This window comes from Antechinus flavipes, chromosome 5 (assembly GCF_016432865.1).
Source record: "Antechinus flavipes isolate AdamAnt ecotype Samford, QLD, Australia chromosome 5, AdamAnt_v2, whole genome shotgun sequence".
Classification (NCBI taxonomy): Eukaryota; Metazoa; Chordata; class Mammalia; order Dasyuromorphia; family Dasyuridae; genus Antechinus; species Antechinus flavipes.
Genome location: NC_067402.1, coordinates 101,204,188 through 101,219,108, shown reverse-complemented (window position 1 = coordinate 101,219,108; position 14,921 = coordinate 101,204,188). Strand labels below are relative to the sequence as shown.

Below are 14,921 nucleotides of genomic sequence, written 5' to 3'. Positions count from 1 at the left end.
TATGCAAACCTGTGCTCATTAAAGAAAGAGAGAAAAAGGATCCCTACTCAATTTACATGTCATTTGATGTCCTGCAGTTCCTTTAAAGAAAAATCATCCCAAAGATCATTTAATCCCAGATGAAGGACAGCTGGTGCTTCAGTGACAGTGTCCAAAGCTGGATGTCTGGGAGCTGACTCTGTTATTGACAACTGTGCAATTCGCCTCATTTAAATCCAATTTACATGCAAGTCATCACTCATGATATGTCATTCATTGGTCTTTGAAAATGAGGGGCTTAAAATGAGTGTAAATGAGAAAAAATCAGCAAGAAAGAAAAAAATAAAAAGAATACTTGCTCTCAAAAAACACACAAATTTTATTTTAATTATTAATTTATGTTATTAATCTTTTATTGCTTAAATTTTTCTCAATATCCCTCTCCTTTCTACTATTACAAATTTTTCCCTCCAAGCCCCAGTTTTGGATTACTCCCACAATTTGCTGCCTTTGCTCCTATTTATGCGCTACTTGAAAGGAGCTGGAGAAAATCCTGAAACATGCTTCCTGGATCCACTACAAATATAATTTACATAATTTCAATTGGCCCTCAGAGCAACAGGGCAATCCCTTTACACTTCCTTAATTGACTTACTCTCTGATTCACCACAGCAGCTTTTCCAAACATTTTTGCCACTTCTCAGACTTTCCTTTCTTTTTTCCTTCCATCAACTGAGAACACTGGTTCATATGTCATTGAAAAAAAATGAGGCCATTTGTGGAGAGCTTCTCTTCTCCTCAATTTATACTTTTCCTTGCCAAAGACAGACAATCAAGATCTAATGACCTAATTCCATCCTTCCTTTCCCAGTAGATTGCTCCCTTTACCATCTTCACTCTTTCCTTGATTAATGACTACTTCCTTGCTACCTATAAACATGTCTGTTTCCCCATTCTCAAAAAATTCAATTGACACATGGAACATCACTTTCCTCCTATCTTATCCTTCCTCATTTTTGTGGCTAAACTCCTTGAGAAGGTCATCTATAAAAGGTGTCCCCTTCATTTCCTCTCATTCTCATCTTTCTACAGTTTGGTTTCTGACCTCATTATTCAATTGAAACATCTCTTTTCAAATATTGAACATCTATTAATTGTCAAATAAAATGGCCTTTTCTCAAACTCATCCTTCTTGACTTCTCTGCTGCTTTTGATACCAATGATTGTCTTCTCCTCGATATTCTCCTTTCTATGTTTAAATAGAATTATTATGCCCTGGTTCTCCCACCTACATGACCACTCTTTCTCAGTCTCCTTTGGTGGATATTTATTGAGGTCACAATTACAAATGGTGGGTGTTCTCAAGGCCTCTGTCCTAGGCTCTTTTTTGTCTCCCCCTGTGTGATATCATTGCTTCCATGGATTCAATTATATTATATGAATGATTCTCAAATTTACTGATCAGATTTTCTTCTGACTCCAGCTTCATATCTCCAGCTGCCAATTGGATATGTTTGACTAGATATCTTGTGGACATATTAATTCAATATTTTCAAAAATCACTCATGAGCTTTTCTTATATGTGCCTTTCTCTGACACTGACACCGCTGGTTCAAACCCCTTATCACTTCACACTGGCATTATAATCAATAGTGTTTTAGTTTTATTCCTGGCTTCAAATTCCTTCCCATTCCAGTGCATCCTCCATTCAGTTGTCAATATAATCTTCCTAAAAGTACAAATATATACTGCTCAAAAAGCTCTAGGATCATTAAAAATAGTTATTCCTTTTGGTGTTCAAAGACCTTTCTGACCTTCCCCTCTCCTATCTTTCCATTCTTCTTATACCTTACTCCCATGCATTCTGTGATCCAGCAGTGGAAGTCTCTTTTTCTAACGAGATGATCCAGGATTGTACCATATTTCCTGGAGTTTTCTTTTTCTTTTCTTTTTTTTTAGGTGCTTAATAAATATTTATTGATTGATATATACAATGCCTGACCAATGACAATACTTAAAATCATCAATTATAATTACAAATAAGTTTTAAAGAATATATACCATAATTTAATTAGCGATTTCACTATTGATGATCATACATATTACTTTCATTTTCTTTTTGCAATTACATATAATATTGCAATAAGATATCTTCTTAAAGATAGTTCTTACTGTTTTGATAGTAACACTTTCAAGCTACCTTTCAAACCATGGAATTATGAATCAAAGGGAATGATTATTTTGTAACTTTACCAGCTACTTTAGCAATAGATTTTCCTCCACCAAAACATTAAGACTGTATATTACAATACATTGTTTCAAGAAATTGTCTTCTGGGCCTCGTTTGTAGCCTTCAAATTCCTTCATCCTGTTCACATACTGGAGTTTTCTTCTTCCTCCTCTCTACTCCTGACTTCCCTGGCTTTTCCTCAGTATCCAAGTAAAATTTTTTCTACAAGAAATCTTTTGTAATTTCTCTTAATTATAGTGCCTTCCATCTGTTGATTATTTTGAATTTAAATTGTATTTAGTTTGTTTACATATAATTGTTTTCATGTTTGCTCCCCCTTCACATTGTGAGCTCCTTGAGTGTAGGAACTGTCATTAGCCTTTCTTTGTATGCTTTAACATAGTACCTGGTGCACAGTGGCTCTTAATGAATGCTTCTTGACTGAGTTGGTTTTTGAGTCACAAAAACTTGATTTCAAGCCTAATTTTTGTCATATACCATGTGATTCTGGGCCAGTCACTTAGCCTTTTAGTGCCTCAGCAACTCTCTAAGGCAATTGTTTGCAGAAAAGGTACTCTGATCTCCATGAATAGAGAAAGTTCTTTATCCAGAATTCTCTTTCCCAATGCAATCACAAATCTAGCTACCACTCTCTTCCCCTGCTCCCATTTGACTATTTAATCTGAATTATCTTTATATGTTCATTGATTCAGAAGGACAAAGCCTCAGGCTATGTGACCCGACCACCTTCAAGCTCCCCCAACTCTCCCAATGTGAACCCAAGAGTGTGAAGGTTAGCACTGGCTGATGCAGGGTTTACGTATGTCTAGTTTTGTTCTAAAATGGTTTTGTGTATCTTTGTAAAGCCTTGGTGGCAGAGAACGTGTCAAATACTACTTTTATATTTCCCTTAGCACCCAGCGCAAAGCTGGGTCTAAAGTAGGTGCTCAACAATTGTTGACTTTTAACTTTTGTTCTCCCTCCATGTCCCACTGTGTGGGAATGTGTCTTTTTATATAAGCAAATATCCAATTTTTATGTTTATATACTCAAGGCTCTTTCTGGGAACATCATCATTGTGATGGCCTGCAATGCTCCTCTACCTAGAAGTTCAGAACACTTCAGGTTGGATTAATGTCTTCATTAGGGTAATTTTTTTTTTTTAGTTTGTATGTAGTTTTTTAATTTTTTTTTAATTTTTATTTAATAATTACTTTATATTGACACTCGTTTCTGTTCCGATTTTTTTTCCCTCCCTCCCTCCACCCCCTCCCCTAGATGGCAAGCAGTCCTTTATATGTTGGATATGTTGCAGTATATCCTAGATACAATATATGTTTGCAGAACCGAACAGTTCTCTTGTTGCATAGGGAGAATTGGATTCAGAAGGTATAAATAACCCGGGAAGAAAAACAAAAATGCAGATAGTTCACATTCGTTTCCCAGTGTTCTTTCTTTGGGTGTAGCTGCTTTTGTCCGTCATTTATCCATTGAAACTCAGTTAGGTCTCTTTGTCAAAGAAATCCACTTCCATCAAAATATGTCCTCATACAATATCGTTGTCGAAGTGTATAATGATCTCCTGGTTCTGCTCATTTCACTTAGCATCAGTTCATGTAAGTCTCGCCAGTCCTCTCTGTATTCATCCTGCTGGTCATTTCTTACAGAACAATAATATTCCATAACATTCATATACCACAATTTACCCAGCCATTCTCCAATTGATGGGCATCCATTCATTTTCCAGTTTCTAGCCACTACAAACAGGGCTGCTACAAACATTTTGGCACATACAGTTCCCTTTCCCTTCTTTAGTATTTCTTTGGGATATAAGCCCAATAGAAACACTGCTGGATCAAAGGGTATGCACAATTTGATAACTTTTTGGGCATAATTCCAGATTGCTCTCCAGAATGGTTGGATTCGTTCACAATTCCACCAACAATGCATTAGTGTCCCAGTTTTCCCGCATCCCCTCCAACATTCATTATTATTTTTTCCTGTCATCTTAGCCAATCTGACAGGTGTGTAGTGGTATCTCAGAGTTGTCTTAATTTGCATTTCTCTGATCAATAATGATTTGGAACACTCTTTCATATGAGTGGTAATAGTTTCAATTTCATCCTCTGAAAATTGTCTGTTCATATCCTTTGACCATTTATCAATTGGAGAATGGCTTGATTTCTTATAAATTTGAGTCAGTTCTCTATATATTTTGGAAATGAGGCCTTTATTAGAACCTTTAACTGTGAAAATGTTTTCCCAGTTTGTTGCTTCCCTTCTAATCTTGTTTGCATTAGTTTTATTTGTACAAAGGCTTTTTAATTTGATGTAATCAAAATTTTCTATTTTGTGATCAGTAATGGTCTCTAGTTCATCTTTGGTCACAAATTTCTTTCTCCTCCACAAGTCTGAGAGATAAACTATTCTATGTTCCTCTAATTTATTTATAATCTCGTTCTTTATGCCTAGGTCATAGACCCATTTTGATCTTATCTTGGTATATGGTGTTAAGTGTGGGTCCATGCCTAATTTCTGCCATGCTAATTTCCAATTATCCCAGCAGTTTTTATCAAATAATGAATTCTTTTCCCGTTAGGGTAATTTAGATCTGTGTGATGAGATTTATTGAACTGAACTGGCCTTGTTTCCTATTCCTAGAATTCAGGCTACTAGCGTCCATGTGGATGCAAGTCAGGGAAGGAGGACGTATTTCCCAAACAGCTTTGTATTCTCTGTCAGAGGGCTATATCAAGAGAAACCAGCAACCTCATCCTGGTTATGTGAAAAGGAAGACTGTGAGAGACTGATGTCATCCCAAGGGGACTTAGAACATGATTAATATTTACTCAATTTATTTATGGCTTTATGTCTTCATCTAACAACCTGTCATACACACTAGGATGTCTATGGTCTAGTTTTTTTTCTTCTATCTGGCTTGAATAAAGGATATTTTGATTAAACATTGAGTTTTTGATTAATTGCCAGTGCCATTATGATCTTCCCTGTTATTGGCTTTTCACTTGTTCCTACTTCTAATTTCTCATCCCAGTCTTTATCCATAAGAGGTAGACTCTGGAAGTCATTATAGTTTAGTGAATAAAGCACTGCATTTAGGGTGTGTATGTTGGGGGGGGGGTTAACTGCTTTTCAGGAAGTGATGACATAAATGCAAGCTTTTTAACAGAGAGAACAGATGAGAAGGTGTAGGTTGTCTTCATATGTCTGAAAGATTGTCAAAGTGAATAGGGCTCAAGCCCTTCTGCTTAAACTCTAGAGGGCAGAAACAGGAACAATGAGTAGAAGCTTCCCAAAGACAGTTTTAAGTGGCTAAGAGGAAAATTTTTTAACATTTGAATCTACCCTAACTTGGAATAGACTACATTAGCATATAGCAGGATCCTTGTTACTAGAAATCTCTGAACAGAGATTAGACAATCAGTTATCAGAGAAGTTATGGATAAAGGTGGGAAAGAGTGAAATTCAAGTTTGGATCTGAGTTACATTAGGAACTTTTGAAGTCTCTAAGAGCAGTTGAACAGCTTTATGAGAACAGGAGGTCTGGATTAAGAATATTGACTATGAGCCAGCAAGCTACAATCTGTTGGAGCAGTAATTTCAAAGTTGTTTTTCATTATAATGTTACATCTATAAATTATTTGCCTAGTTCTGATCATGTTGCTGTGCACGAGTTCAAAGAAGTCTTTCTTTTTTCTTCTGAAACAGTTCATTTTGTTATTTCATATGTCACAATAATATTGTATTATATTTACATAACATAATTTGTTTTGTCATTCTCCATATGATGGCCATCCTCATAAGTTTCCAATATAGCTACTAGAAATATTTTGGTAAATATAGATCCTTTTAATCTTTCTTTGATGTCTTTGGGGTCTAAGTCTAGCACATTTTATTAATTTTGGGGGCATAGTTCAAAAATACTTTTCAGAATAGCTGGACCAATTCACAGTCAGTTAACTAATAGGCCTATATTAAGTGCTTCCTGTGTCAAGAATTGTGCAAATCAATAGGGAATACAAATTTCCCTGTTGTTCAGTCAGCCATGTCTGACTCTTTGTAAGCAGGTGGATACTAGGCACAGTTGATAGAATGCTAGGCTGGAAATCAGGAAGATTCATCTTCTAGAGTTCAAATATGGACTCAGATACTTCCTATCTGTGTGATCCTGGCCAAGTAATAATGGAATTTTAACGTGCCATAAGAAAGGATGAAATGAATCACTTCAGAAGAAACTGAGATGACCTCTCTGAACTGATGCAGAGCGAAGTAGTAAGAACTCAGAATATAATTTATACAATGACAATTATAATGAAAAATGTTTATAGGGCAATAGGGGAGGGTACTAGTAAATGTCTAGCTGAATCTCTGGGAAAAATACATACACACACACACACACACACACACACACACACACTTTTCAATTTAATCTGCATTATTAAGACTTTCCATTTCTTTGATTTTTTTTCCCCCAGGAATGTTGTGAAGGCTTAAACAAGATAATGGATTTTTTTTTAACAAACTTTAAAGCATGATTCAAATGCAGGTTATACTTCCAATCTGGTAATGACTTCAATCTTTGATCCTTCAACTGAACTTCTGCTGAATTCAAAGCCATGCTTATATAGCAATACAGGGTGGATAATGAGGTTTGGGGAAAAATCATATTTGTATATACTTTTCAGTTTAATTTACATGAACACTATCAAATCTAGAAATAAAAAAAATTAATCAAATCTGATTTGTGAGTAATTGCTAATTTCTGAAGTGTAAAGGCTCCCAGTGAAAATTTAATGATGACTGCACATACCTTCTTAGTTTTTTCTTTCCCTCTGGGTCTTCTCCCATCTGACAACATTCTTTTGAAAATGTGATGAAAAAATTAGATCCAGTATACTGTAATCAATACATTAATGCCAAGAACATTGGAAGGATGAGTACTGAGTCTTTGGATCTATTATTTTTTAATACAATCCTGTCTTTGGGGTGGCGAACAGAGAGACAGAATTTATCTTGTAGATATGATGTTCTGTATCCAAGGGACATAGTAGTAAATATTGGTGTAAACACCAATATTCTCTCCTAGGAAATGCCCTACTTCTATCCCTTGAATTGTGTCTTGGCATATGACAGTAGCAACGGCAAGCTCCTAAAGAGAGAAAAACCAGAGAGATTGTGACAGTCAATCCTCAAATTGAAAGTTATCTAGACTGAACTCGAAAAACAACCAACTTCCCTCTGCCACTTCACCCTCCAACATAAGTATAAAGTGTCATAGCTGGAATACTAGACCTAATAGTTATGGAACTGCTAATTAACTTAATTAATAGGAACTACTATTAATGAAATTTTTGATTTAAGTTATGTTTTGCCATTCTAGGCCTTGTTTTCCGCATTGGCCCAATTTATGATTGTGTGAGAGAGTGTTTTGAAGTTCCTTGTTCATATTGAAATATTCTACAATTCTATAATATGGCAACAAGAGGTCCGAGGGTTGACACTACATTATTCCTGTCATGTGAGGGCATCATAATTAGACCAGCATTAGTTACCACTATTCATTCTCCATTGTACTCTGGCTATAGAATGAAGCCATAAGTAATGACAATAATAGGAATCTCCCCTGTCCTTCTTAGGGGATCCCTGAACCCAAATTCTATCTCTTCCCAAATTATTGAAGATAGAAATATATTCATATGATATATATAATAACATGTAAATAGATGCATCCATAGTATCCATATATATTTACCAAAGCAACACTATACGATCACATGTGTTTACATATAACATAAATTTATATATAGGTATACATGTAGACTTACATTTATGTATACAACCACACATGTATCTCTGAATGTGAGATTCTATTAAGTGAATTCCTGACATGGAAGTTCTTGCCCCTTGATAACAATAAATGACTCATTGGTTTACTCTTAAAGAGTTGTTAGGTGACTTGTCCATAGTCATGAAGAGTCACCTAATCAATCAATAAAAATCATCAAAAACATCTGTATACCCAGCAGTATGTGCTATGATCTAAGAATCAGAAAAAAAAAAGTGAAAACAGTCCCTACCCTTGATGAGCATACAGTCTAGGTAGGGAAGTTTTATTGGTATAGACAAAGACACAAAATATATAATGGAGGAGGGAGAAGGAAGCACTAAATACAGCTATAGGTATCAGGAGCTGAGGCCTGAAGGAAATTAAAGCTTCTAAGAAATGAAAGAGGCATGAGAGGTAACCGGTGCAAGAGAGTATGGAAAAAGGAAGCTGAATGTTTTGTGAAAAAATGTCAGAAGGTTTGATGGGATCAAGCAGTAGTGTACATGGAGGGGAGGAATGTAGAATAAGGGAAAGGTTAGTGGGGACCAGGTTGTGAAAAGGGCAACTAGAATTTATTGAGCAAAGGAATTTCTCTCAAATTTCAAGCGAGTCGAGAGACTCAAGGCAGAGAGTATCTATTATTGAGACCCATGAGGGATGAGGAGAGCCTGAATGAGGAGAGCCTTAAGGAGGCTGGTGGTTGTATGGATGGATAAAGAAGGGCAGAATGAGGTGCCAGTTGGACCTGTGGCAAAGATAGCCACCATTCACATAACAGTTCTTCGGTGTGGGTGTCTCAGCAGATTGACCCACTGACCACATCAAGAGAAGATTTAAGGGCACTTAAGATGTGTTTAATAATAAAGGAGGATTGAAGTGTTTTCATTTCACGTTGAACTTTTGATTGTTTCTAATTTCAATATTCCCTGGACAGCTTTCTTCCCCAAACCTCTATACCAGGGGATGGGGAAACTTTTTCTTTGGCCATGTGGATATTTATAGCATCATTCGAGTCTGTACAAAATTACCGACTTTCAGAACTCAAGCAGTGGGAGATAGATAGTTGGACCTAGCTTTCAGCTCATTAGCGCCTATGGTTGCCATAGCAAATTATTTCGAGGGCAATCTATGGTCTGTGAGTCAGCTGGCCCCTACCCCTGTTGGATATCTTCATTTAAGGGAAGATGTAAGGGCCTTAATGAAAACGAATGCAGACATGTGGAAGGATCGTGGACTCAAGAAAGCCTGTGATATATTACTCTTTTGTTGTGGTTCCTGTAGGGATTCCATTGTTCTTTGTACTTAAAATCTGGGGCAAAGTAAGACTGTGATTGAATTATTTACAGACGTTATAGCTCAATACCATTTAATGGATCTATGACGCAAATTTGGGGATGATAGGCAATTGGAGGAGGTCACAGAAGATAGAATGCTGAATTTGGTGTTTGAACCTGAGTTCGAAATTCATGCTCCGTACTTACTAGATCTATCACATCCTGGGCAAGTCATTTAAACCATTGTCTGATGCTTAAGTTTCCTGAGAATGAGGATGATAATATTAGGATGTAGAATGAGATTGATAATGAAAGAACCTACCTCTCCCAGATAAGGATAGAAGGAGATAATGTTTGCAAAAAATCTTTGTATACAAGTAAAGAAAGAACAATTCAAATGCAATAATCCTTATTTTTGCTGTTGCTTGCTGCTGCTGCTATTATTGTTACAAGTCTAAATGAAATTGAAATTTGAGCACACAGTTTAGTTCAGATTTGGTTTCAAGATATTCACATGAAAGAAAGCATCCCGGGCAGTTTAATTGCTTAAAATTGGAAAAGAAATAAGAAGCTACCTTTTCAGACCCCCTACCAGACTAACAACCTCCTCCTACAACGTTTTCAGCAAGTTCATAGACAATTCCAACCAGACAACCTCTTGCCATTTTCTTGAAGATCTCTCTCATTTACAAACCTACTTCCTGAGGCAGCCCTTTCCAAAAGTGTGACAGTTTTAACTTTAGGGAATAATTTCTTATATTAAGCCTAAATTTGCCTCTTTGTTACTACCACCCATTGTTCCTAATTGTGCTTTTTAAGGGGGCATGTGGGACTATTTTCATCTCTCTTCCACATGCTGGCTATTCAAATACTGTAAGACAATTGTCATTTGCCCAGCCATTTGAGTCTTCCCTTTTCTAGGCTAAAACATCCTCAGCTCATTAGGTTCTTGGATTTAGAGTTGAAAGGGAATTTAGATCATTTAGTGTCCACCCTCCTCACTTTTAGATAAGGAAATGAAGGCTCAGATTGCTAGGAGATCACATAGGTAATGTGTTGTGAGAAAACTATTTCTTTAATGTGTTAGCAGTGACTTCCTATTTGTGCCAGATATCATTTCATAGTCTCAGAAGAGAAGACTTACTGAAATACAATCTGACCTTATTAATTTAGACTAGATGAGAGAGAAGACAGTCTTAACTCAGTAAAAAGTCTGAATTATGTGGTAAATATTGTTTATTATTTTATGCTATCCACATACTGATATGAAAATAAATGGATAAAATTTTTTTTTCTTTGACCTAAGATTCTTTTTATAAGGTTCATTTTAATGGACAAGGATAGCTTGTAAGAAGTACATTAACTGATGATCTACAAATGAACGTTGCTTAGTATACAATTGCTGCTTTCCTAAGTAGGTTAAAATTTTCCTTGGAAATTGGTTTTCACACAGCTAATTTGTTTAGCAAATTTTTTCTTCACACAGAGGGTGTGTAGTTTTAAACTTTAGACCTTCCGGGACTACATTCTCACAAATTTGAAAGTTGTGGGAATTGGTTAAAGGAGCTAAATAAATAAGAGTGCTGGATTAGAGTTAGAAAGACCTGAATTAAAATTCAACTTCAGTTATTTTCTAATTGTATCACTGGGGGGGGGGGGGGGGAGAAGAAGGGGGAGGGGGTAAGACACTTAACATCTGTTTGCCACAGTTTTTTTCAATTACAAAATGGTGTTAATAATAACAATCACCTTCCAGGTTGATTGAGACAAAATTTTTAAATTGCATAGCACAGTGCCTAGAAACATATTAGATATTTAATATTTCTTTCTTCCTTTTCTTCCTCCCTTCCTCCTCCCTCCTTTCTTCCTCCCTCTCTCCTTCCTTCTTTCCCTCTCTCCCTCTTTTTTTCTCTCTCTCCTTCTCTTCCTCCCTTCCTTTCCTCCTTTTCTCCCTCCTTCCTTTCCTCCTTCCCTCTCTCTCTTCCTTTCTTTTTTCCTTTCTACCAACTTATGTGGCAGAAAAAGATAAAATTTAAGTTGAGAGGAAAAGAGAAAATTACCACAAAGAGTCTGGTGAGTGTCTTTAAAAACTTGACACATATTCCATGCTTGATAATTCTTCCTTGTTTGGTTTGCTTGCATTCCTTTTCAGAGATCAGAGGTGCTTCTATGTTCTGCCGTAGATCTGGGTGCTTGCCTGGAAGGAAAAAGGAAAAAGAGCTAATTTTGCTGCTACTGTCCAGACCAATTTTCCTTTCCTTTAATTTGCCATGATTATTTTAGATGTTCTTTTTTCTATGTAGAAGGTATAAATTTATACTCTTCATGATCAGAAAGGCCTAAGGCTAAGTAGATTTATGGGAATAAGGAGGTAACAGCTTCTGCCAAAGGTTCTGAATAGGGCACTAAGGCCTTCTCTACTCTGAGGCTGTCTGCAAGAAATATATAAAGAGACATTCTTGGACGAACAAGCGATCCTGTTGCACAGGCTGAGCCCATCCTGCTATAGTGGTAGCCTATTGAAAGAATTCAGGAGAGCAAGGAAGCTGTGTGAAGTCTCTTTGTGGCAGGGCAATGCTGGCTCTAAGGGGGACTGGCCCTTTTGGTGACTTCCCTTTGAAGTTTAAATCTGTATTTCTGTCTTGTGCTAAAATATGCCGGGCACTCACCAGTATTGTCCATGCTCCAGTCCAAGCCAGAGACTGTGCACTTGGTACCTGTGGGGAAGTTTCGAGTGGGCAAGGCTATGGGCTGGACCTTGCGGCTGAGGGTTACAGGCTTGGGTAGTTTGAGCAGCATGATGTCATGCTCTTGATATTTATCGCTTTCATTCCAATAGCGAATAACTTCTGTTGGGCTAAAAATCTGCTCGGTTCTGTCCCTCATCCCGATCTTAAAATTCCCCAACACCAATATGAGATTTCTGCAAGGAATCGGGAGAGGGGTGATAAGTGAGAGTGTTGGGAGCAAGAAATCAGGTCAGGTTGACTCTAAAAGAACAATGTTTTCTTCCCCTCAGGTGAAGTTTCCCAACTGGGTAAATACTACTTCTTAACACTTAAGAACCCTGAGCACGAGAGACAACCAAAGCAGTAATCTCGGGGCCAACTGTATGGACTAGGACAGCAGAGTGGGTCTAACAATGTGTAATTTCTCAAAAAAAAGTCTGTCCTGTTGACAACTTGGTATAAAGAAGCAAACTAAGGAAACAAAAGGCTGTAAGCATTTTAAAATTGTTCTACATGTTTTTCTTTTGAAGATTAATGGAAGAATTTTTATTTTCATATTTGAGATAAAATATCAAAGGAAAAATTAAAGTGTCTGAAAAAAATCACAAGATCATTCTATTGGTTCATCAACATGTTTAAAAATTTGTTAATTCCATTGCTCTCAATGTACCATATATACACAAAACAATGTGTGTAAGTATGTCTATATACACATGTATACCCAAAGAAAATCCTTTGGCAGTTGTATGAGGGAAAATAATTAACTTATTTGGTTCAAGATGTAATCCTTCACTGAGAGCAGAACTATGAAAACCTCAAGATATTATATCTATAAACCTCTTTAAAAACATAGGTTGGTCACCAAGACAATGTTTTGTCCAGCCATAGAAATAGAAACCAGATTATTGTTAACTGACATTTCTATAATGCTATGAGGTTTTCAAAGATAGATCACTGTATTACTGAGAATAGCCAAGTTGTTCACAGTTCTTCATCATGCAATGTTGCTGTTATTGTGTACAATACTATCCTGATTCAGCTTATTTCACTTTGCATCAGTTCATGTAGGTCTTTCCAGATTTTTCTGAAATCATCCTGTTTGCCATTTCTTATTGCACAATAATATTCCATTACAATCATATACCACAACTTATTCAGCCATTCCCCAAATGATGGGCATCCTTCAACTTCCAATTCTTAATTACTACAAAAAGAGCCGCTACAAATATTGTGAACAAACAGGTCCCATGCTATAAATATTGTATACAAACAAGTCCCATGCTACAAATATTGTGAACAAACAGGTCCCATGCTATTAATATTGTGTACAAACAGGCTTTCTGCCTGCCTTTTTTGATCTCTCTGGGACACATCCCTAATAACCATAATGCTGGATCAAAGAGGATGCACAATTTTACCTCATTATTAAGAATCAGAGCACACATCACTTACGATAAATAGCAGTGAGAAGCTGCCAACACCCACTGTTGATGAATAAGGACTCCCACACAGGGGTTGATAGGGGACTTGAAGTATACCAAGAAAGGGGCAGGATCGTCTTTCTGTTCAGCTTTGTTATTAGAGGAAAATGTATCTGGTAAAAGAAGGAAGGAGGAGGCAGTTTATAACAACAACAACAAAAAAATTCTGCCTTAGGAAAACTTGTCCTGGAAGTGTGGAAATGTTTCCTGTCACTGCAGGTCTTCAACGGGAGGCTAGATGACTTTCCTAGAAATCATGGGGGCAGCCAGCCCTGAAGTCAGGAGGGACCTGAGTTCAAATCTGGTCTCAGACCCTTAACACTTCCTATATATGTGTAACCTTGGGCAAGTCACTTAACCCCAACTGCCTCAACAACAACAAAAAAAATCCCACTCAGGTGTGGACTAGACTGGATAGCCTCTGTTGTTCTGCAATTCTGAATTTCTTCTCACCTTATCCTAATCTGTGTCATTGTAGCCCTCAGTCTGAGACTGAAGTTTTCTGAGAGCAGAATTCAGGGGTGCAGGTAAATAGGAGGGAGGAAGGAGTATTTGAATCTGGTTCTCTGATCCAGATCTAGCATTCTTTCCACTGTGCCAATGGCATTGTATTGTTGGACCCTTCTTTCCCCACTCCACCCCCATGCTCCTGTCATCAGTCTGCTCTCATTTTTCCGGAATCATAAAGGTAGAATTACATATAGATCTCTCACCAGCAAAGAGAACAAAGAAAAGGATGAACTTCACAGCCATGTCAGAATCCTCTTATGGCTGATGCTGCAGAAGGAGAGAGGAAGGAAAGCAGCAAAATGGGTTTGATAGAAGCAGTGGGTTGAGTTGGAGAAGGAGTTATGTTTGGAGAATGAAGCTTAGAACCTGAATAGGGGACTCCAGGGCTCAGAGCTTTGTTCTCATCCAGAGAAGAGAGTTCTAGAATAAGGCACCTCCACCATTCCCAAGATGACAGGGTCATGTTAGCCTCCTGCTTGCTAATCCCCTCTGGGACTTGTAAAAGTAATTTATACCTTACCCTGCTCTCTTTCCTCTTTGTGACAATGACCCTGCTGTTAACATCATCATCATCATCATCATCATCATCACCATCATCATCATCTCCTCCACCACTGGCCCCATTAACACCCTCATCATTGTGATTCTAGACAAAGAGATTAGGCTAAAATTATTTTGACCCTTTAAAGAAATGTTAAGGGAAGTTGAAAATGACCCACAGAGATGTCAAACTGGTTCTCTTGTTCATTAGTCAAGCTTTTTCTAGAACTAGGAACTTCTTTGCTTTGGGTGGCAATATGGAAGATAACATTTCTATGTACCATTAAATTACTTGCATTATAACTAGCAGATTTCTACTCCAATTATAAATCA

General features: G+C 37.1%; 1 protein-coding gene across 2 annotated transcripts; it reads right to left on the bottom strand.

Moving 5' to 3' along the window:
• Positions 1–7,174: 7,174 nt before the first annotated feature.
• On the bottom strand, positions 7,175–14,536 carry LOC127564709 (probable inactive serine protease 37). Of its 2 annotated transcripts, none has more exons than XM_052001443.1 (5): positions 14,415–14,536; positions 13,510–13,651; positions 11,998–12,251; positions 11,389–11,525; positions 7,175–7,376 (listed from the first exon to the last, which is right to left on the bottom strand). In XM_052001443.1, exons 1-5 carry the CDS (start codon positions 14,509–14,511, stop codon positions 7,236–7,238), a joined length of 771 nt encoding a protein of 256 aa, XP_051857403.1. In that variant the 5' UTR covers positions 14,512–14,536; the 3' UTR covers positions 7,175–7,235. The 2 variants fall into 2 exon arrangements, with proteins under 2 accessions (XP_051857403.1, XP_051857405.1); XM_052001445.1 differs by having other exon boundaries at positions 14,252–14,507.
• Positions 14,537–14,921: the final 385 nt, after the last annotated feature.